Source organism: Tyto alba, unplaced genomic scaffold, assembly GCF_018691265.1.
Source record: "Tyto alba isolate M040663 unplaced genomic scaffold, T.alba_DEE_v4.0 Super-Scaffold_13, whole genome shotgun sequence".
Lineage (NCBI taxonomy): Eukaryota > Metazoa > Chordata > Aves > Strigiformes > Tytonidae > Tyto > Tyto alba.
This window is the reverse complement of record NW_024881275.1, coordinates 25111217-25135438: the sequence shown is the minus strand read 5'-3', so window position 1 is coordinate 25135438 and position 24222 is coordinate 25111217. Positions and strand designations below refer to the sequence as shown.

Genomic DNA, 24222 nt, shown 5'->3' with positions numbered 1-24222 from the left:
AGACTCAGTGAAATAAATCATGATCTACTGTAAAGTAAATCAGAGATACAAACTGCCCTCAAGAAAATGCATTAATCTAACAAAGGGTAGTATTCCAGATGTTCAGTAGATCTGCCTTTTCATTAAAACAGATTTCATGAGAAACTAGAAATTTTTTCAAGGACACATTTCCTCTTAAACATTGGAGGATGACTTATGATAGTAAGCAATTGAAAAGTTGCTTTTTTGTTTCATTTCAATAGTTCATTTTAAACCAAAAGACAAAGGAAACACAGATGTCAAAAAAATCTCAGCAGCCTTGCAGGTACATGTGAGCAGTGCTCAAGCACTCTTTGTAGTAATGATTTTACGTTTTCAGAGCTGGTTTATGATTCTTATAAAGATAAAATTATAAAATGCTTTTACTTAATTAGGTTACTTTTTGAATAATGCTAATTTTTCAACTTCTGATTTTGTGATTTTGTCCTGAAACTTTGCCTGTATCTCTACACCTGTGTCTTAACTGTGTTAAAACACAAGAATACCTTTCTCTAGTACAAGAAGCTGATGAAGTTTCAAGAAGAATATTGGACTGGAAAGTATAGACAGAACTCAGTTACTGAAACATTTCAGGATTTTTTGCATAGTGATGGATTACATTAGCATTTGGACATGATTCTTACTCTGCTGTCAACCCAGGAAAATTTTACACTAATAAAATTGGGGGGAAAAAAGTGAAAAAATGGACAACTGTATGATGATGATAAATCTCAGGGACAGGACGGAGGGAAATCAAGTTTCCACACTTCTGAGGACAAACGTGAGCAAGGCAATCAAAGGGCAGCAGCTGAACAGTGTGTACCCTCTACTGTTATCATATGTGCTGATGGAAAATGAAAATAGCTGTCAATATCCTGAATACTTAAGACTAGCATAATGACATTAAAGATAGTATTATTTTTTTCTCTTGTTTACATTTGTATCTTGACAAAGGTCCTCATATAGATTTAAATCAACAACTGTTACCTTGCTGATACTAGCATATTTAGTTTTGGTAATTACAGCTTTTTAAACTATTGCACAATTTCCATGTATAAATTGTATTTGTATTGCAATTTTGATGATTAAAACACAAGAGTTAACCTTTTCTTTCAACTTGGGAACAAATTCTTGGTTTGTGGATAAACACAGGAATGAACTTGAGTTGTGCTAGATTCTTACGTGGTTTTAGGGACTGAGATGTGCAATAATTAGTTTTTAGTAGTAGACTTATAGCTAGCAACTGTAAATTAATTTAATCATTTTTCTGTTCATGTTTTGGTGGTGTGTTTTTTTGTTTTTTTTTGTTTTTTTTTTTTTAAATCTTTATGGCTCCATGCAAAATTGGAGAGCCTCTCTGAGTCGTGGCGTTAAGAACTGTCAATAACATGAAATTTAACAAGAGCAAATGCTGGATTTTGCACCTAAGACAGAGTAACACCAGGCACAAGTATAAACTGGGAGTGGGGTGGCTGGAGCTCAGCCCCGCAGAAAGGTGTCCGGGGGTGCTGGGCGAGAGCAGGCTCCATGTGAGCCAGCAGTGTGCCCTGGCAGCCCAGAGGGCAAACCTCTGCCTCCTGGGGTGCATCAAACACAGCGTAGCCAGCCGGTCAAAAGAGGTGATTATCCCACTGTATTCAGCGTTGGGGCGGCCTCACCTTGAGTGCTGTGGGTGGTTCTGGGCCCCACAATTTCAGAAGGATGTGAAGGTCCTTGAACGTGTCCAGAGGAGGGAAACAAAGCTGGTGGAAGGGCTGGAAGGCATGTCCTGTGAGGAGGGGCTGAGGACTTTGGGTTTGTCTGGTTTGAAGAAAAGGAGGCTGAGGGGTGACCTCATTGCTCTCTACAGCTTCCTGGGGGGGGGAGTGGAGAGGGAGGTGCTGAGCTCTTCTCCCTGGGATCCAGTGACAGGATGCCTAGAAATGGCTCAAAGCTGTGCCATAGAGGGAGGTTCAGACTGGACATTAGGAAGCATTTCTTTATTAAGGGGGTGGTCAAGCATTGGAAGAGACTTCTGAGAGGTGGTCGATGCCCCAAGCCTGTCAGTGTTTAAGAGGCATTTGTACAGTGCCCTTAATCACATGCTTTCACTTTTGATTAGCTTTGGTCAGGCAGTTGGACTAGAAGATTTCTGTAGGTCCCTTCCAACTGAAAATATTCAGAAATAAATATGTTTAAATGAAAGATTCAAGATGCATGGTAATTAATTTTCAGAGGACTTTCTGTTGGCTTGCAACTAGTTCTGTGAATACTTGTAAATATTTCCTAGGACTTTCTGAAGTGTGTTATGTTCATTGTGTTAACCATATTATACCCTGCCTCTATAGCTTAATAAACTAAATATATTGGAACAAAAGAACCTCTAATCATAATGCTGCTCTTCCTCCATCATAATATATTCTTATGCCAGCTGCATTGTCGTTTAGCTCTGTGGTTCATTATGTAAGTTGATTTATTAAGTTTTTCAAAATGTTTAAGACAACTAATTCAGTGTAAATTTGATTTTATTGCTGCAGTATAAAAGTATGCTGAATTAGTTTATTATTATATATATTTCTTTTTAGGAAAAATGTATAATGGTTTTAGTTCATCCTCTGTTAGTTTTGTACTAGCATGATATTGTCTCCTGCAGAAGAAATTCCTTGTAAAAAGTTACACATCCGTAGTCTGCTACATGGGGATATTTTAATGTAATTATTAGTAAAATATTTATTTGATTTGTTGAAAAGTAAACGAGCATAGAAAAACATTAATTGGTTGTGCTCTGAATTCTTTGAAAGCTTCCATTAAAAAAAACACTTACTGAAATAGGCAGAAATCACAACGAATTTTGATTAATAGCTGCAGAAAAGGAAAATAAATTCAGCCTATTCATTGCATTTCTGTTTTCATTCTTCATGAAACAATTGTGTCATACTAAATTACTGTGAACTTATTTGTATTAAGGTGTTTCCGTGCCCCTGAAGAAACTATGTTTTAAGTTTATATTTTTGGCCCTCATATTAACTAACTTTAGAAAATGTATTTTTCCCCTTCAAGATAGATTAGATTAGACCCTACTGTTCTAACTGTGCAGAAAGTTACACCGGATGTGGTGATTCTGCTAGATGCTAAACTTCTATTAAAAAAAAAAGATGCTGATCTAGCACTTTTCCTCTGGTGTGGTGCAGACTTATTTCCTAGTTTGAAAAGTGAAAAAGGGATTTTTTTAAAAATTTATGGTGTGCTTATTTGTTTCTGAATACTTTATTAAAATTTGATCTTTACAAAGTGAGACTGCAACCTGTAAGTAGTGCAAATGGAGTGCACTAGTGTCTAGTGGTTATTCGTAATTACAAGATTCTTTATTAGATATACAGTTAACAATTTGATGTGGAAAAGAATGTGCATATTGTCAAATTACATGAGCTTGGCATTTTCATGTAAAATTAAAGTAATTTATTTATTATCTGTAAAGTATAATACAGACTTGCTGAATCAATGTTCAGACTATTCAATAATAAAGTGAGTTTCTTTTATTAGAGTTAAAAATTATTTTTTTAATACTACAATTTTGTGCATTTGTATTACTGCCTTGAAACAATATTATCTCATTTCAGAAGAGCCTAATTCAGCATCTTCTTATAAGCAGACTGACACTGCGCTAGCATGGCAGTGCCTCTGCAGATCAGAACTAGTAAATCAGAGTAGAATCACTAGGGTCGTATTTGTCTGGAGTACAATTCTCACATTTCACAAAACCTTAAAATGTGGCTGCGTGCTATAGGACCAATTTGTAACATCACTTGCATTCTTCAGTAGTTGCTCTTTTGTTCCTTAAACTCAACTGCTGGGTCCCTTCTGGAAGCACTTGAATGAAAATGCTCATACATGACAAAAGCTGATATTGAAGAGTAGGTGTATGCCGCTCGTGTATTAAATAGACAGGCTTATCTGCCAATTTTTTGTGTGTTTTAGTTTGAGAAATAACATATACTTTCCAGGTTCTGGGAAGGAAGATGCATGTACTTTCTCATGCAAGAGTTTAGGTAGAAGGCTCTGCACCGTGAGATCTGAATATGTGGTTAAAGTTCTTTTTTCCTTTACTCTGTCTCTCTCTGGTATCCTTTCTAATGAGTCATGCAACTACAACATACTTCTTTTCTCAGTCATTGCTAATAAACTCTTCATTCATAAATGATCCTGAACACGTGCTGCAGGGCTTACTGCTGCTTTGTTTGCCCCCATTTTATTTCTTTACCCTCAAGGTCTGTGGGATACCTTTAGTGGCTCTTAATTTTTTCCTCAAGCTGTAGATATAAGATGCTGCTAGTAAGGATTTTTGTTCAGTTGTTTTACATAAAGTAGGGTGGTGTGATCCTTTATGGCTTAAAAGAAGAGATAAGGCATTGAGGGAAGGATTAGGGGATGTTGGGGGCGGTGTGTGTTGAAAATAGAGCTTAGGCTGGGAAGATGGTCTGTTAGTAGACACTACAGTCCTGATGTAAGAGATGAGGAAACCTAGTGGAAGTTATCAAGGAAGATCAGTTTGCAGATGTGTACATCTTCCTTTTCAACTACTTAATTTGTGCTTAAAACAAAAAAAAAAAATCACAGTTTTTAAAATCTGTGTGTTCTGTTGATTAAAGTAGGAAACCTAATACTCTATATATCTATACATTAAGGAAATCAAACATCTAAACTTTGTAAAAAGAAAATCCTGGAGAGTTAGCACTTCATACTGTCCATATAGTGTGTAAAGTTCACCTTTTTAAAAAATTGCTTCACCTAACTTTTTATAAGGAGTAGGAAGAATGCAGGTCTTTAAGACTGTTGAAAGCAACTTAAATTTTGTATTTTCTTTTTCCTAGGTTGGCTGAAGACTTTTGATGACTATTTCAGAGATCAGACACAGCATATCTTAAATAATATGGTTATAAAACTGCAAGAAGACAACCGAAGGAAATTTATGTGGTCTGAGATTTCTTACTTTTCAAAATGGTGGGATGGAATAGATAGCCAAAGGAAGGATGCCGTTAAAAGGTTTGAACACTGAACTATTTCTTATCTTTCATGTGACATGTTCTGAGACTTTGTGTGTTTGACTGTACTGTAAAGTTGAGGTTTTGCTTGTTGCTATGCAGAATTACTGGAATAATGGACTACTTAAGTTCTGATATTTTTGGGACTTGATTTGATTTTTTTCCTGTTACGAAATGAAAATTAGTTTAGAGAAGTGAAGCCAAATTACTGAGTTGTTGGAAAAATTGACTAAAAGTTTCCGTGTACGGCCCTGAAGATGCAATTCAAATTGTAATGGAGTTGTGATAACAAACTTTATTTCAAGTCACATTGAAGTATTGGCAATGGAATAAAAATAATATTTCATATTAGGTATTTATACATGGTAATTTTCAGTTTTCACATAATTATGCAATGAGATTTTTTTGGTTTTAAATACATGTATTTTTTACAAACATGTAGCTGCTCAAATGGTAAAGTAATACTTACTCTACACCTTTGCTCTTCTTAGTTGCTTTTAAAATCACAAATCAAAATATAACACAGAAGTAAAAGGTTTGCCTAAACATTGAGATGAGAAGGTGCACTGCTTGGATAAAACTGGAGTAAGGATCTAGTTTGGAGTTTCCAAAAAGGGTTTTGTTTTCTGTTGTTTTTTTTTTTTTTTTTTTTTTTTTTTTTTTTTTTAATGTTTTTTAATTTTCTTTTTGTGTGTGTGTGTGTGGTTTTTGTTGTTTTTTTGGGGGGATTAGGGGGGTGGGGTAGAGTGTGTTTGTGTGTTTTTGTTGTTGTTGTTTTGGGATTTTTTGTTTTGTTTTTGTTTTGGTATTTTTTTTTTCTTTGCTTTATGACAGGGCCCAACAGTTCTTAGCTCATCTGTGTGATGCCCTCATTCTCATGACTCCCTTCAAGATGCACAGGTTGCAGTATACATTAAGGCTGTGAGAGCCTCACAGCTGCAAGGGTTAGGTAGTACTGGAAATCTTGCGAATGACATAGAAAGCTATCTACTTAAAAATTTATGTACAATGTATGAGTATTATAGTACAGCTGTTGTTTTTTGAGATTGAAAAGGTCCCTTGGAACACAATACACAGTAAATGATAGTCACTGAGGAACTGTGTCCTTCTTCAGCGGAATCAGGTATTAGTTAAACTGCTATGAGACTTACAGAAACTGCATGGGAGATTATTTTTGCTGTATGTTTTTCATTACTCATACAGGTATTATCTATTGTGTGACTGAGTTTTGATAAATTTACTGTTTTTCTTTAATTCATTAAAAGTTTATATAGTAGTGTACAATGTAAGTGCTGAAATGACATTTTTTAGCTGTAGGGACCACCTGATACTGGAAGCATGATCATTATGTTCACTGACATCTTAATTGAGAGACAGCATCATCCTGTGATCTGTTTCAGGAAGGCATTTTAATGAGTGAGATGGTCTGAAGCCTTTATAGATTCAATAAACTTTGAAGCTCTGTCAGTTCTCTAAACCAATAAAAAAGCAGTAGATCAAAGATGGGAAGATATTAGTAGTGCTTGAAATGTGCAATGTCTAGGCATTTCACTCAGTTGGCTTTCAGAGCTGTGTCACGTACACTTTTATTTTTATAGTCTATGCAGGAAATAGCCTTCTTCCTGATTTTCATTGCACAGAGACATGAAAAATTTCACTGTTCATCTACTCATTTTTCCCTGTTTGATTAAAGAAATGTAGTCCAGTGATGGAAGTAGCACAAGCAATTTAGATTTTGGCATTGTGTCCCTGGTATATACCTGCTGGGTATTCAGAAACTGATTTCTAAAAGTGTATTTTCATATGCAAGATTCTAAACACAATCTACATATTTTTCAGGTTAATAAAAGATGGGCAGTTTGAAATAGTAACTGGAGGATGGGTTATGCCTGATGAAGCCTCTCCTCATTACTTTTCTTTAATTGATCAACTGATAGAAGGACATCAATGGCTAGAAAAGAACCTCGGTATGTAGCTTAATGTAAAAGTTAATTGTGTTAATACAGAAAGTCAATTAGAAAATGCTTTATTATATTTCTGAGGTGCCTAGAAGGCTCTCTTTACTTTGCTGTACTGGAACATTCAGACCACTTACTGGAAATTATAGGATTGAGTCTAGTATTTGCAATTACTGTTTACAGATTAAAGTTCCTGAATGATGTGTATTTAAACAATTTTGTGTTATAATATTGTCTTGATCAATGAAAGATGTGCACAGTATAGTAGCATAATAAAATATTACACTAGATCATGCTGAATTGTAGATCACATGTCTCTGGTAACACAGTTTTCAATTGTCACTTCTGTCTTTTGAAAATCATGACAAATGACTTTAAAAATGATATTTATTTCACGTTTTGGATCTGTTGTGTGGGCTGTGTATTCATTAGTTACATAAGATTTTCAAAAAAGCAAATATGAAATTTAATAGTAGTTGTAGTAGTAGTTATAAAACCTGAACGCATTGTAATGTTAGAATTGTTCATATTTTTTTAAAAAAGGCCATACTGACTGCAGTAACGCTGGCTGAACTGTTTTTGTGGCTTTGGGAGTTTTTTTTTTATTTCTATAAGTAGAGATAACCCTTTTTATATAGAAAATATTTGTACAGTGATTTTAATAATGTTAACATTACTTTAACCAATCAACTGAAATTATTTTGAAAAGCTATTTCACTATGTTTTTCTTAGATTGCATTTTTCATAAACACAGCTTGACATAATTGAGAGATGAAGGGGAGGGAAGGCCTAACAAAAGGGTAATGCAGTCCCTACTGGTTTTTTTGGTGAGACAGTAAAAATGTGCCTGAGGAACCATATTGAAGAATCAGTTAAACAAGAGTTAGATATAGCTTCTTTATTTGCTAGTATGAAGTTCAGTGAAAAGACAGTATTAATCAACATGATTGCCAACCAAATAAATCAAAAGAGAAGTTAGTTCTAAAGCCAGCAAAGGTTAATATTATTTAAATTACAGTGAAACTTCAGCGAGCTACAACATAAATCCATCTCCATCCATTCATTTTCTTTCAGCTTTCCTTTCTAATTCTGACATCTGTAAACTACTTAAAGTGGAAAAGGAGATGTTTTTCATTATGATTCCATGCAAAGATGTTTGACACATAATTGAAATAGTGTAACAACGTAGAGTACTATTCTCAGGGTTTTTATGTAGTTAGACAGAAAGCCCTGCCCCTGAGATGTCTGATTTTTTTGTTGTTAATTGACTATCTGTTTAATTCTAGCTTGTTAATTCCAGGGAGTGTTCTGCAGGAGGCTTGATATTCAGCTGTGTATTTTAATTTATCTTCTTGGAAATTTTAGCTATAGTGCTGTGATTTGAATTACATTGATATAGCTTTCTTTGAGTTAAAAGTAAAACTTTCTTCCCTTTTTACTTTTTTCTTTTGTCAACAGGAGTAAAACCAAAGTCTGGTTGGGCAATTGATCCTTTTGGGCATTCACCAACAATGGCCTACCTTCTAAAACGCACAGGATTTTCCAATATGCTTATACAGAGAGTTCATTACTCAATTAAAAAACATTTTGCAACACAGAAGACACTAGAATTTTTTTGGAGACAGAACTGGGGTATGTGTTTTTCCTTTGAGTCAATATTTTGTTAATTTACACAAGTAAAATATGGAAAGAACTTGAATAAATATATGGAAATTATTATGGAACAGGTTATTTAGAGAAGTTAGTCTCGACTTGAAAACTTTAGACTTGTAATTCTGTTGAAGTCTTTCATCTAGGTTAAGTTTCAGGGAATTTTTTCTTTTTTTTTTTTTTTAAGTAACAGAAATGGAATGTGAATACCTGTGTGTTAGAAAAGGGGTTAAATATAAAAACTGCATTATTGCCATTGTTCCTCTGATCTTCCTGTTTTCTTCACTTCCATTTGTGCTTCTACTTCCTGTTATTTCCCTTCTCCCACATTCCTTACATGTATGTATAAAAAAAGTAAATGGGGTGGGATATTCTTTTTCCTTTTCTCACTTTATTGTTTTCTTCCTCCTATTACTACTATGGGAAAATAAAGTAGAGGAGAAGGAACATTTCCAAAGCCAAAAGTTAATATTTGTTTCAGGCTGTATTGTTTATGTTCTTACTAAGGAAAATACTTCAAAGCAACCAGTTTTCCTCAGCTGGTATGACAAATTACTGTTATTAGTTACAGTAGTTTTCTGTCAACTTGAAATTTGTAGGTTATCTTTAGTCAGAAAAATAGATTTAAACATTCCAGCATTTTAATTTGCAGTGAAATTCTCATCAAAAACCTTTCTCTTAGAATATATATAATTTCTTTTTTGATTTTATTTATACAATGTAGAGTATGAATTTCTTCTTCAGTAATGTAGTGATTATGCCTTAACAAGCTGATGTCTGTAAATGAATGTGCCTTTCTATATGGATATCTTGTTTTGCTTTGTACTGTATCAGCATTCCAGTAAGCTTTACGATGAATATATGTAGTTGAGATTTTGGTCTTTCTGTTTTTTAAAGTAAGCTAAAATGTCACTGATTTATCAATACCTGGTCAAACAGACATATTTAGTACTTACTACTGAGATGTGGTGGAGACTTTGAAGCTTTTTATTTCCTCTGGTGTCTCGATCTGATGTTCTTAATGCAATTCTTGGATTAAGAATATGGAACTGATTTAGTTTTGGCAAATCTGAGAGGATTTATTTTAAAGGAATGCTGTATGTATTTAATTCCAGATTTGGGATCCAGTACAGATATCCTTTGTCATATGATGCCTTTCTATAGCTATGATGTCCCTCATACTTGTGGTCCAGACCCGAAAATCTGCTGCCAGTTTGATTTCAAACGTCTTCCTGGAGGAAGAATAAGCTGTCCCTGGAGAGTTCCACCAGAAGCCATTCATGTTGGAAATGTTCAACACAGGTACAGTGTTGAACACTGCAAGGGAGTAACTTTAAAAATTTAGAAATAAAATCTGTGCTGGTTAAAGATGGTATCTAGCATAGCTTGATGACTTTATATTATTCTTAAAATAAACTTGTCTTAGGAAAATAGTACCTATTAACCTAGTGGTTTTTTGTAAGTTCAGAACATAATTGACAGTGAAATTTGAGGATAGGTTATCATTAAGGAAGATTCATCAGATTTTTATCTTTTTCATTCATGGTACATGAGTCAATAACTATTACTATCTCTGAATGCTAGGCACAGCATAGTTGTCTGGTTATAATCATGTTACTGGTTTACTGTAGTTTTTGCAATTTTTAAGACTAGACAGTGATCTGTCTCCTGCCAGTGGAAATCTTGAGGGACGGCATGGTGTAATGCGCTCTAACTGCAAATGGTGAGATATTTTTGATGGCATATCCTTGCAAAACTTGGCAATCTGTGGCTTAGGTTTCCTGAAGTGGACATTTTAAGTGAAGCTAAGTCTTGCATATCTGGAGGTTGAAAATCATATTAACCTCAATTTTATTTTTTTAATAGAAAAACGGAGTTGTTTTACCATAGGTAAGAATCAAGTTTACAGTTAACAAAGCTACTTCTCAATTTTGGGAGGAAAGGGGAGAGAAAGGGAGGGGAAAAAAAAAAAAAAAGGATGATAGAACTGCTAAAGGTTTTCCCAGAAAAAAGATTGTATTCTACAGTCCTGTTACTATCTTCAGGCCTTCAAACCATTCCCAAGATCAAGAGTTCAAAATTTACTAGGTGTTTGCAATCGTTGCAAATTGCTAACAGCTGTATTAAGGCTAGTAGTGTGACGTTTTGGTTCTAGTCTTCATGCTGAAGTTTTGAAGTGATGATGATCCATTGCTTGTTTGCATCTCCTTTTTCTGAGTATGAATTTTGCCAAGCATCTTGAAAACTTGACTTTGTCAGTAAAATTCAATTACTAAATTTTATCGGAAGAGAAAACAAAAATAAAACAAAATGCATCACAGTTGTCGTATTTTAAGGTAGAAATTTGAATGATGGGAAAAGTAATTTTCTTTAAAAGTAGAAAAATGAAAGCTGAGGGTGACAGGAGAACAGCAGAGCTAATAGAAAAGTCATTATGACACACCCAGTGCTTATCAAATATGAAGGGGAGCTCATGCGTCTTTAAATCAAAGTTGTAAAAAGAAAAATCTTGAACATGTATTCCAATTAGCTGAGACAATATTTATAGAAGAGTAACAGCTAGTTTAATGAATACCTGGAACATACAGGCTATAAATATAATGTAGAGAGCCTGCTTGGAATGCTTTTTAAGGTTTTTATTTTTTAATTAGATCTTGATAGAATGGTTTGGGTTCGAAGGGACCTTAAAGATCACCTAGCTCCAACCCCCTGCCATGGGCAAGGACATCTTCCCCCAGCCAAGGTTGCTCCCAGCCCCGTCCAACCTGGCCTTGAACTCTTCCAGGGAGGGGGCAGCCACAGCTTCCCTGGGCACCCTGGGCCAGCGCCTCACCACCTGCACAGTAAACAGCTTCTTCCTATATCTAATCTAAATCTACTGTTACCCCTTGTCCTATCCCTACATATCCTTGTAAAAAGTCCCTCTGTAGCCTTCTTGTTGGCCACCTTTAGGTACTGGAATCATAACTTATTCCTGCAGTTCAAGATGCAAACTTTGCATAGCAATCTAAATTAGACATTGTAAAAGAAATTGTTCTTTCACCATCTCATATGATATCAAAGAATAAAGGAATTAGATCAGGTACGTATTGAATGTATGATCAAGTTAAAGAGATCATTATCTTAATATGGTCTCTGAAACTTTTGCATTAGCTTGTGGTAGCTAAAAACAGTGGTGGTGTGTAACAGGGTGTTGAAACAGCAGTATGATAGTTAATACCTAAGGGAAGAGTGAAACAAACACATGGTTTTAGAGTTGGGAGCCTGGATTATTTAGATTTGAAACGCTGGAAGGATGAGAGTGTAGTTTCAAATAAATCCACTAAAACATAGGTAGTAGCGGTTTCATGGAGAATGCTAAAAACACTACTCATATTTTATGAAAAAGAAAAAGTTGAAATATTGTAGGCAACCAAAAACTTCTCTGATCTGACCTCTGTAACAACACAAGTTTTACAGTTGTTATGACGAGGAGGTGTATGAGATCCAGAAGTAATTGGAAAATCTGTCTTATAGCGCGCTAATTAATCTCTCTCTCATTTCTGATTACTTTGTTTTTTAAGACTAGAAAAATACAGATCTACACTACATGGATCTGAAAAAAGTATTTGATACACACTTGATTAATTTACAGGCAAGGTGTAGATCACTGACTTTTCTTCAATGCTAATGCTACAACCAAGTTAATAAAACACAGATCTTGAACACTCATCTGGGACTGTTGCTTTTGATTTCAATACTATTACGGCCATACATATATACTAAAAAGATACTGAATTGAAAACTTAAGACAAGTAGCTGTTGGATTTATCACTGCCTCGCCACTTTAGTTGTGATTGGGTAAGAAGGAATGAAACAGCAACCTAATTGAAAGCCTGTACTTGTTTAATTACACTTCATAACAGCTTAGGTTATAAAGATTGCTGTTGCACTTCCCTGTTTTGCAGCTGCATCCTTATCCATATATTTTAATGCTGAAGTCCTAGCTTTTCACACTAGCAAGAAAAAGCAGCTGTTGTTTTTTGTTACTTGAATGGGAATGAGTTGCTTTGTTAGAAGAAGCATAGCTTGTTTTGGTGTATCTCTCTCTCCCATGCAGGGAAATAGGAAAGAATATATACTGTAAGTTATGTGCTTCAGAGGAGTAGAAAACAGACTTTCCACTTTACCCCCTACTGTTCAAGAGCTCAATTTTATCCTTGAGCTTCTTCTCTTTATGGTTGGTCACATTGCACAGCATGCAACTGGCATTCAGAATTACATTGCTGATGTGGCATTGGTGACCAGTGTTTGTAATTGCTGACCTCAGGAATGTGATATCGCCCTCTTAGGAAGTACTTACGCTGTCTGCATGGCCATCTCCTCCACAAAATTACCTGAACAGAAAATTGCTTGTTGTTGTGGTTTGAGCTGAGAGGGCAATTGAGCACCACACAGCTGCTAATTTTCTCCTTCTCCTCCCAGTGCTGAGAAAGAGAAAATAAGCCAAGACTTGGGATTCGAGATAGGACAGGGAGGAATGAATCACCCATTACGGTCAAGGGGACCATTAGAGGAACTAAAAAAGAACATAAATTTATTATAGGCACTGACAACAACAACACTTAACAAACAGAATAGGACAGTGAGAAACATTACCACATCTTGAAAACACCTTCCCCCCACCCCTCCCTTCTTCCTGGGCTCAGCTTTGCAGTCAGTGCTACAGCTTCTTCCATCTTTGGGGAGTGGGGGAAGCTTATGGAACTTCTTACCACTGCTTCAGCATGGTCCCCCTCTCACAGGAGACAGTCCTCCACAACTTTTTGCCAACTTGAGTCCCTTCCACAAGCCGCAGCGTTTCCCTCCCTGCTCCAGGATGGCACACCAACTTTCTTCAACTGGAGTCCCTCCCACCGGCTGCAGCCCTTCCCGAGCTGATCTGGTGTGGGACACTCCTGCATGTTGCAATCCTCCCAACACTGAACTACAATGGCGGAGGCTGCTTCTTCCCACAGGATCCCAACCTCCTTCGGGCGCAGCTACCTTATATGGCTGTGTGGGGCGCCCCCACAGGCCATATATCAATGTCTGCTCCACCATAGATCTTCATGGGTGGCAGGGGGAGACGTCCTGCCGTCTCACCACAGGATACAGGGGGGTCTCTGCTCTGGCACACCTCCCCCTTCCTTTCTTCCTCTGTTCCTCCACTGACCTTGGTGTTCACGCAGCTGCCACAACTCCTCCTCACAACTCCAACTCCTCCTCCCAGGTCCCTTCTTCAATATGTTATCACAGAGGTGGATCAGACTTGGAGCCAGGGGAGCTTCGAGAAGCTTCTCACAGCGGGCCACTGCTGTAGCCCCCTTCCCTACTACCAAAAAACCCCACCACTCACGCAAACCCAGGACACCAATACACCAAATGGTTTTGTTTTCTAGTTGATATAACTGAGCAGAGTATGTCCCTAATGCTTCTTGTGCTCTGTGGACTGAAGTAGTAAGGACTGTGAAACCATGACCACTGGCAAACTGGTCACATAGGACTTGCTATACCTGCTGCAAAATTTCTTGTGATTCCCAGAGACTCTTAAATGACTACTGCTCCTCCTCCTTTGCCACAGGAAGGGGCAAAACCATCCACATTAATCACTTTGATGTTTTAGCAAAGTACTTGGAATCTTTGCATTAAAAAACATACTCACAATACAAAGGGGTGTTCTTCATTTGTGAAGGGTTTTAAGCATTCAGTGATAATCTGAAAATTTCTCAAAGGGTGAAAAATATTCTTGAAGCTGTTACTGACAATGTTGATATATTTTAGTGTTACCAACTAAAAATACAGTTAGGGTTGCTCTGAATATTGAGAACTCCACAATGCATCTTGTGTACAATTTGAATAACTTTTGATTGTATAAAACAACAAAAAAAAATTTTTTTTTAAAGCCATTAAGATAGAATTGCTGCTGATATGCTATATCCATAATTACGGTGCTACAAAAAGTTTATCATGACTGATCTCTTTGGTTTTCAAATTTTCATTTACATAGGCAGGATAAACTTATATCGAAATGTATCTAATACTGTCTTGCTGGGGAAACAGAAAGAGAAAGTATTGAAACTTAGTGGAATTTTTTTTTTTTTCCTCTTTTGAAGTATTTTTCTGCTGACTCTTTCTTACTCCTGTATGAAATAGTGATTTAGGAAGTTGCGAAAAACTTAAGAGGATATACCTGACTTGAGACATTTTCTTCGGTGTTTTTGCAATTGAAACTGGCTTGCAGTGGAGGAAGATCCTTCTGCCCCCTTGAAAACACCTAATAATCACAGTTATGAGTACTTTGAAGAAAGGGAGAACAGCAACACTAATGATTTTTGCAGTAGATTTGTGAAGAAACTAGAGCAGAACTTTGAAGAGAGCTGTTAAAGTCAAATATCCTGTTAACTGTAACCTTTCTTGAAGTCATGTACTTTTTGGGAGGCTCTAAAATAAAGTGTGTTTCCACCTGTAGGCTGCATGTGGAAGAATTGAGTTAGGCTGGCTTCTTTGAAGGTACAATTACAAAGGCTTGTGTTATGCCAGTTGTTCAGTTGGTTGTGTGAGAGTTGGTCTTTACGTTTAAATCAGCAACCTGTTGGAAGTCATGGAAAATACTGATTCAAGCATAAATACTTGGTAGTAGTATGAACTACAGACTATAGACAGAGAAGGAGGGGCAGCCACTAGTTGGGTCTATTCTAGTCTCAACAATATTGTGTAGATCCTTAACTAACGATATTGTGCCCCGCTTTGTCCCTCCAGAATGCAGTCAGACCTTGTGTTTACTCAATACTTTTAAAAAGTGATAAGTAAACCCTGTCTTGCTTGTCAAAGAAATATGGGTTTCAAATATATTGGACTAGATTAAATTCTCACATAAATGTTTACATAACAAATCTTCAAGAGTATGAGTTGAAAGTAGATTTCAGTAGACCACCTATTAAAAAGACCTGTAGAAACAAAAAGCTCACTAGAATCTGGATTTTGTTGCTATTTTATCTTTAAAACTTTGTAATTTATATTCCTGTTTTCTTGAATATGTTACTATGGTTTATATTCCCTACTAAAATTATTTCCATAAATTCAATTAGAAAGGATTGGCATCTGAAGATTTGGAATAGTGATTGTGGTTGGGAGGAGGAGGGAGGGAAGGGGACCTTTTCAGTAACACACACATCAGACTTGTAAATTTTAATATATTGCTGCTTAATGACAGAACTGGTATTTTACTTGCCAAAGAGCTAGTAGGTGCCAAAGGATAATTTTACTGCCTTTTTTTCTGTGTGTGCATCTGTGGGTATTTTTTTTTTTTTTTTCTAAAGGCCAAAAGCAGAAAAGCAATGGGTTTAATTTTTAAGGACACATGCTTAAACCTTAAGAAAGCTGGCTTTATGACAGGCAAGAAACTGGCTGTAGGGAAAACAGTAATTGTTAGTAGTGAACTTTGTCCAGAATGTTGTTTTGTTTGTTTGTTTGTTTGTTTTTCCCCAAGGCTGGAGTTCCTCAAAGTTTAATTTATGGACAGTTTTTCTGTCAAGGACATGAAGATAGGAAGCAAAGTAAGAGAATTAGCAGAGGGGATGAGAAGAGCTTGCTTATTATTGTAAATAAGGGCTGGAGAGGATTAGGATTGTTATCTAAATATAAAGCAGGTAAACATAATATAAACTGAAGGTTACTTTAGACATAGGAATAAATTGATGCAGACTGCCCTGCTGTTTGAGATGGAACATGATAAGCTTATTGGAGGATTTAATTAGCATAGTGTTAGCAACAATAGTGTGTTGAATGTGATGTGTCCCAGTGAGGGGAATTCCGTCCAGGTTTTTGTTACAAAATGAGATAGCAGAGTTTTGTATGTCCTGTTTAGGGTTACCATAAAGCACAACAAGAAGAATTGTTTTGTCAAATGCTGACATTTATTCTTCTGTTTTCTGAATTGCCTCTTTTGTTCTTTTTCCCCCCTCAAGGGCTTGGATGATTTTAGATCAATACAGAAAGAAGTCAAAGCTTTTCCGTACTAAAGTTCTGTTGGCTCCACTAGGGGATGATTTCCGCTATGCTGAGAGCTCAGAATGGGATCAGCAGTACCAGAATTATCAAAAGCTGTTTGATTATATGAATTCTCATCCTGAGTGGCATGTTAAGGTAAACACAACACTTTTTATGATTCGTGGAGAAAACAATATTTCTCATCATTTTAAGACTCTGCATGGAAAAAAGTTGTAGTCTTTGTTTTGCTTTGTTTTTTGTTTTGTTGTTTTTTTTTTTTTTTTTTATTTTTAAACTGCAGAGTTTTATATATTATTTAACAACAAATTAGTGTGTCTTGGCAGGTTATGTTTTTTTTTACCTTTACCACCTCCTCTTTCTCCAAAACAAAAACTTTGCTATTAATAATACCTGCTTGAAAACTATAAATAGTATCCAAACTAGATTATTTTAGAGAATAGCTATTAGGTTTGATTGTTTTCTTAGCGCGTTTCTTTTCATAGGCTTCACACATTGTTATTTAAGGCTTGCAGTCTTTGTTATTTAAAACTGTTGTATTTTCTTATTAGAAGTTCAAGCAAGTTTTGTTGCTTTGCTTGGATCCTTTTGAGTTTATATCCCAAAATAAACAAACAAAAACTCCTCAGAGGCGCCATTGCTGTCACAATTTGTTGAATACAATAAAATCTAAGAGATTGACCTGGCTACAAAGAGTGAATATACTAACACAATTATTGGATGAGATATCATTTTAAATCATTCATCATGTTTGAGTGTTAATATACACGTTCATGCATTCTAATATGTAAGCTAAGTACTTTAGAGACTTCTTGTACTATATGTGTTCTCTGTACTCAGACATCAGACTTTCCATCATCTTTCAGCATGGGTATAAGAAAGAGAGGACCACAGCCTTGTTTTTTCTTGAGTATCACATGAGAGCACTATTGCTGCTTTCACATTCAAGATTTTTAAACCAGTGTTTTGTGTGTGCATCTTTTTTACTTTAAGTTTTCTGAGACCTCCCCCCATTCCTCTGATTGCAGATTTGAGTAGTGCCTGTGGTGTGCTAGTTCTTCATGCAGGCTTCTGGACTTGTGTTCTGCATAAGAAAGATGATCTCTTGGGATCACAGATTGTGTGAGAGCTGGATTTTGCAAGTTTCTTACAGGATATGAGTGACATGGTGTATGTGAATGCCTGCTGTATCCTAGTGAAAGGAGATAGACCTGGAGCATAGTCTTTTTAAATCTAAAGCCCATCTTTTAAATCAAAAGCTTGCTGCTATCACTGGCGTTACTCGCCTCAAAAATGGATACAGTGTGCAGGTATTTACTCTTTGGATACTAATAGCAGCATGCTTTCTGTAGTATCCATTCCTACTAATCTGGGCTGGATGATTTCTTCTCTGGGGCAAAAACTGAAGGCTCTAACTCTGAGGTCCTTCTTCAAGGACCACCCCTCTCCTGAGGCATCTGAAAGGTTCTGATCAACCTGTTGTCAAGGTCTCTATGAGTCTACTTCATTAGCCCTGGCTTGCCTTGGGAATCGCACCAGCCTTTGGGGCCCCAACAGAGAACCCTCTTCTGGTTCTCAATACAGAGACAAAAAGCTGTGCAATCCTCTGGTTCAGCCACTTCATACCTAGGGTATGTTGCTCAGCTGGAGCACTGTTGACACTGGAGTGTGTCTCCTTTTCATTTTATTTATGTAGATGGGTGTGCTAGGTTTCTGTGGCGCAGTTTTTGGTAGTGGGGGAGGTGTCTACAGCCGTGGCCCCTGTGAGAACTTCTCAAAAGCTCCCCCGGCTCCAAGGCAGCCCCACCTCTGGCCGGGCCGAGCTGATCAGCTGTGCCTCTGCAATAACGTATTTAGGAAGGGGAACATGAAACGGGGTTGGGACTTGTGAGGAAGAGGTGGGAGAAGGACAAACACCCGGGTCAGTGGAAGGAAGGAGAAGGAAGTGATGGGAGGTGCGCCGGAGCAGAGACCCCGCATCCCGCGGTGAGACGGCCGGGCCGCCCCCCTGACACCCATGGAGGGCTGCGGTGGAGCAGAGGCCGGCCTGAAGCCTGAGGGGGAGCCCACTCAAGGACCAGTGGCAGCACTTAAAATAAGCCGGGGCTCTGAGGTGAGAAGCGGCCCCCGCTGTTGTGGTTCAGTGCTGGGAGGGCTGCAGCGCGCGGGGGGGACCCACACCGGAGCAGCGTGGGAACGGCTGCGGCCCGTGGGGAGGACTCACGCCGGAGAAGGTTCGTGGAGAACTGTCTGCAGTGAGAGGGGAGCCACGGGGAGCAGGGGAAGAATGTACGGCATTTACTCCACCTGCTGAGAAGGAAGGAGAGGCGAGCTGACTGTAACCCCCATCCCCTGCCCCCTGTGCCACTGGGGGAGGAGGTAGAGAGATCGGTAACAGAGCTGAGCCCGGGAAGAAGGGAGGGGTGGGGGAGGTGTTTTTGGCTGTGGTGGTGCTTCACACTGTCCCCACCTTGTCTGTAAAGTGGTGTCTTTCTTAGCGTTTGAATTAAAGTGATGTTTTCTTTTTCTTCCCCTAAGGAGTCTTGTCTTTTGCCTGTGACCATAATGGGTGAGCTACTCCTCTCAGTCCTTAAATGGTCATACTCTTCCCTCCCTCCCTCCCCCCCCCCATGGTGGGGAAGGAGTAAGCGAGCAGCTGAGTGGTGCTCAGTTGCTCTCTGGGCCTACACCATGACATAGAGTTTTTCCTTTCAATCTCTGTTTTTTTTTTTTTTTTTTTTTTTTCTTATTTGTTGTTCGGTGTTTTCATTTTTTTGTTTGTTTTTTTAACTGATATCATTTGTCCTTGGAAATATGAGCCTAGGTAGAGAACTTTCATGTTCTGCTGCGTGTTCCCCAGTGGACTGTAACTCCACAGTCAAGCAACAGGCCACACTCAGCTTCCTATCAACCTAAAGGAAGAGTTCACATTTCTTTAAGTGCTGAGATGCCTATACTGCCTACTCTGCCTTTTTTGATCTTATGATTTACCCTTTTAGACAAATTTGAGGTGTTTATCTAGTGGATATGTCTGTTGGCATTGAGATTCTCACACTGGCAACTATTCTGTGGTCCTAAAATTAGTACATGATAGATTACTGTAAAAAATATCTATTTTGCTCTTAGGGAGTTTAATCTCCTATTTGAAGAACTCCTTTACATGTATTATGCAGAACTTAAGATGAGACTTTTTATATGCCAATAGAAGAACCTGCTGGCTAATTTCACTGTTGCCACTCAGCTGATATTAGAATGAATTTTCTTCAACTTTGCTGGTTCCTCTGGTGAGGTTTTCTTCCTCTGTAACTCAGCATGCAGAAAGGATTTCACCTATACCTGATTTCTCTTCATCCATTGATTTTTTTTTTTTTTTTACTTCATTCTGTCTTATAGATGTCTATGATAGTGAGAGAAAAGGCCAAGTGTCCTAGAAGTGCCTGCTAAGGCAAGGATCATTAATATTGGGATTTCTGTGACAGCATGTCTTTCTCTCCTTTACTGCCATTCAAAGTGGGAAGTTATCATACTGTATCCACCTAACAGATTACTTGTGTCTTCTGAATGATTTTGAAGAGTGAATGCTGTTTGATTTGGTTTTTTAAATGTTGAAATAGCAGATCTTTGTCACAGTAATAGTCCTTATATTCCAAGTCACTTTTAAAAGATTTTTGTTAAAAGCTTGTTTTCTGGTGTTGTAAACTATAGCAAGCTACTTTGAATGCTTGTTGTTGAAAATAAAATTATAAAAAATCAACCCAAAAAAGTGACTTAATTTAAATTTGAAGAATTACCATTATACTTTATTATGAGGATACTGGTGATAATGTGATCTTCTGTGCTCTTCCTGCTTCCATTAATTGTTTTTCCATGCTCATTCAAAATCCAGCTTTCCATCTGTGCCTTTTTTAACAACATCTTTCAATGCTGGCAACGTTGACATCAGTCCCTCTACCTTTTTTATTTTCCCACTTTTTTGGTACCCCTCAAGCTTGAGGGCAGTCTTTTTGACCTAGCATGTAAAGGGCTCTTACTGCCTTATTTGTCTGAGTACTTTAAAAATTATGAGAAAAATAATGAATTTTTTGTGCTCTCCGTTACATCTCTAAACACAATTTCCTTGTGTACATAGTGTTAAAAAAACAGCTCCTGAAAGCAAATGCTAAATTTTTATTAACAGTCATCTTGGGTTAAGCACATATTGGAGATCTGGATCAGAGCAGAGTTAATTTTGAAAAAGCAGGATTAAGAGAACTATGCTGTTGTTAAATTACATTAAGTTTTTTATTTAGTCCAGACATCTACATATATAATACTGAGATACTACTTTGCTCATGTGTGGGAGACTTACTCGTAAGACACAAAAGAATGCTTTGCTTGTTTGTTGAGACTTAGCTTGTATTTTAGATACCAATTTATACTTTAAAAAAGAAAAAAATATTTTGTATTTCATGAATCATAGAATCATTTTGGTTGGAAGGGACCTTTACGGGTCATCTAGTCCACAGTTCCTGCAGTGAGCTGGGACATACTCAACTAGATCAGGTTGCTCAGAGCCCCATCCAGCCTGATCTTGAATGTTTCTAGAGATGGGACATCTGCCACCTCTCTGGGCAACCTGTGCCAATGTTTCACCACCTTCATCATAAAACCTTTCTTCCTTGTACATAGTCTAAACCTACTCTCTTTTAGTTTTAAACAGTTACTGTCCTATTGCTGCAGCAACCTATGAAAAAGCCTGTCCCCATCTTTCTCTTAAAAGCCCTCTTAAAGTATTGAAAGGCTACAATAAGGTCTCCTCAACTCTCTCAGCCTTTCCTCATAAGAGAGGCATTCCGGCCCTCTGACCATTTTTCTGGCCCTCCTCTGGACCTGCTCCAGCAGGTCCACATCTTTCTCGTACTGAGTTGAAATGAAGTGGAAATGCTTTTGGAAAAGCTATTCAGCTTCTCTGAAAAGTGGGCAGGGAAACTTTAAAGCTCTTTAGGATAGGATTTCTGCTATAATTCTGCTGGAAGACTGGCATATTTCTGAAATGTGTATTAAACAAAGCATATTCATTCTCTTAAAATGTCTAAATAAAGAAAATTGAACTATGTTATAGTAATTTTAATTTTCATTCAGGCCCAGTTTGGAACTTTATCGGATTACTTTGAAGCTCTGCGGAAAGAAAGCAATTTGGGTGAGAAGAGCAGCAATTCATTTTTCCCTGTTTTAAGTGGAGACTTCTTCACCTATGCAGACAGAGATCATCATTACTGGAGTGGATACTTCACGTCACGACCCTTCTATAAACGATTGGATAGAGTCCTGGAATCCTACTTACGGTAAATACTGCCATCCAGTAAAATCATAACATGTCTTGTATATGAATATATGAGAGATGAATGTGTAAGTACTCTAAATCCATTGGACAGATGGAAAAGCAATTTTGAAATGCACACTTTAAGTTTACTTACAGTAAGGATAGCCTAAATGGCCCCCAAATGTAGTTCTTGTTACAGGGTTTACTTGGTGTATGTTTTTTTAGCAAACTCACAGAAATAAAACAGTATTTTTTCCATCCAAACAAGTAAGTTGTTCTAAAATACTATTAAAGTGATCAGCAAGTTCTGATTCCGTGAAAAATAGCAGGTAGTATGCTTTTTATTTCTGTATCAGATTTGGGTAGCTGCCAGATGAATCTGTCATTATGGCTACACTGTGAACTCTTTTAGAGAGAAATACAAAGGTGTGAATTTTACAAGGGTTGTTAGAGGCAGTTGAGAAGTAGTCAGGAGTACTGTGTGCCAGGTAATCTCAGATTGTATGGTACTGCTCTGCTGAAAAGTGTTTGCATCTTCTTTGAAGAAAAAATTACTGCTGAATTTTGCCAATGGAGTATTTAAGTGGTTCTCCCTTGTAGCAGCTGTAGGTAAGACACATTGTAAAACAATGTAACTGTATTTCAAGACTTCAGAAAGAAATAAGGCACAGATGCATATGATGTAAACCCTTGACATTTCATCTGTTGCCAAAACCTGGAAACTCTGTTTCCAAAATATTATTCTTTCAAGGATCCTTAGTCAAAGGACACTGTCTTCTGGAAGGACCCTTTAAAATATACCTATCGTAGTGATTCTATATGCTCTTCACGCCTTTCTGTGCTAGAGAACTTCTGTATTGCTGAGAAATCCTTCTTTAAGGATTTCTTTTTTTTTTTTTTTTTTTTTTTTTGTGTGTGTGATGTAATGGCTGTGGCACTAGTGGAAGGAGCAAAAGAGGTGTGGAAAGTAGCATTTTGGGAGCATGGAAAGTAGTGTTTTGGAGACAGATACAAGTACCTTTCAGAAGAGAAACCTGTGTATGTAGCAGAATCTGCTTTCCTTCTTCCAGTGAAGTCTTTACCCTTGTGAAGTGGAGCCTTTGCAATGCAAACTTGAGACATAGCTATTTTGTCATCTGTAGTATGTTTTTCTTTTAATGAAAGTGGGTTTTTTTCTAGCATTCTCTCTGTACTCTAAGAACACAGAGTAAGAAACCTGAGGAAATAAAGTCACTGAAGAAATCAAAGCAATTGAAAGACTAAGTTATGTGTAAAGATAAGCGAGATATCAAGAGCCTGAGAATAGAAAAGTGTTAGGGAAGGGGCAGTGTAATATAGCTTTGGAGGTATTGCGTTGACCAGGAAGGAGAAAAGTTTCTCGAGTGGGAAAGCAGAGAGGAAAGAAGCCAAAGACTGTCAGGAAGGAGAAAAATTAGTCCAAAGCTGAGAGAAATGACAAAAAGCAAGGCTAGGATCCCTTTGTCAGAACAATGTACAAATAATATAATAAGGAGAAGTCATCAAAGGAGTGACTTCTGCAGTGTTTTAGTCAGAACTATGGAATGTTACAAGTGTTATGCTTAACTTATGTACAAAACCAAGAATGTTAAAAGATTACAAAGGGGTCATTTGTAAGGCCAACAGTAGTTAGGAAGTTTGACAACTAATCAGAAACAGTTTACAAATAAAGTATCAGGTATCACTAGGAGTATGCTTTTTAGAAGCATTTTATTTTTTTACTCACTGTATCAACATTATACATACTAATTAGCTCTGTTCTCATTGGCTTCATTAACATAAGAATCTTCCATTTTCAGTGAAAACAGCCTTGTTTAATACTGCTGTTAGAAAAGACAAGACATATAGAAGACAGTACAGATAATGTCCTTGTAAATTGAATTCTCTACTTAATTGTTTGTCATACTTTTGCCTAAATTCCTTTCTGCTTGTTACAATGCACCAGTAATTTAATTTTCTTTTAGCTTAGTCATAGCCTGTTTTCTCAAAAAGTTTAAGTATCTTTATTTTACTGTATTTTTTTGTTGTTATTATTAATTACATTGAAGAAAACTTCATAAAAATTGCTTTAAAGTTTATTTGTAGTATTTACAACTTTACACTGTTAAAATATTCCTTCATGTAAGAATTTCAGTTACCTTTAACTTCTGAAAAAGGTGCTATATTTACAGGTAAAGAATCTCTGGAAGAAAACTAAACATTTAATCATATGAATTAAAATAAAGCA

General features: G+C 37.0%; 1 protein-coding gene across 2 annotated transcripts in view; it reads left to right on the top strand.

Annotated features, from left to right (window-relative positions):
- Window positions 1–24222, top strand: part of MAN2A1 (mannosidase alpha class 2A member 1) — a 123740-nt gene that overhangs the window by 33021 nt on the left and 66497 nt on the right. For both annotated transcript variants that reach the window (XM_042787793.1, XM_032984041.2), the window contains exons 4-9: window positions 4869–5040; window positions 6879–7006; window positions 8456–8629; window positions 9763–9949; window positions 16636–16813; window positions 21797–21999. In XM_042787793.1, coding sequence (XP_042643727.1) covers window positions 4869–5040; window positions 6879–7006; window positions 8456–8629; window positions 9763–9949; window positions 16636–16813; window positions 21797–21999 — 1042 coding nt within the window. The remainder of the gene's footprint in view (window positions 1–4868; window positions 5041–6878; window positions 7007–8455; window positions 8630–9762; window positions 9950–16635; window positions 16814–21796; window positions 22000–24222) is intronic.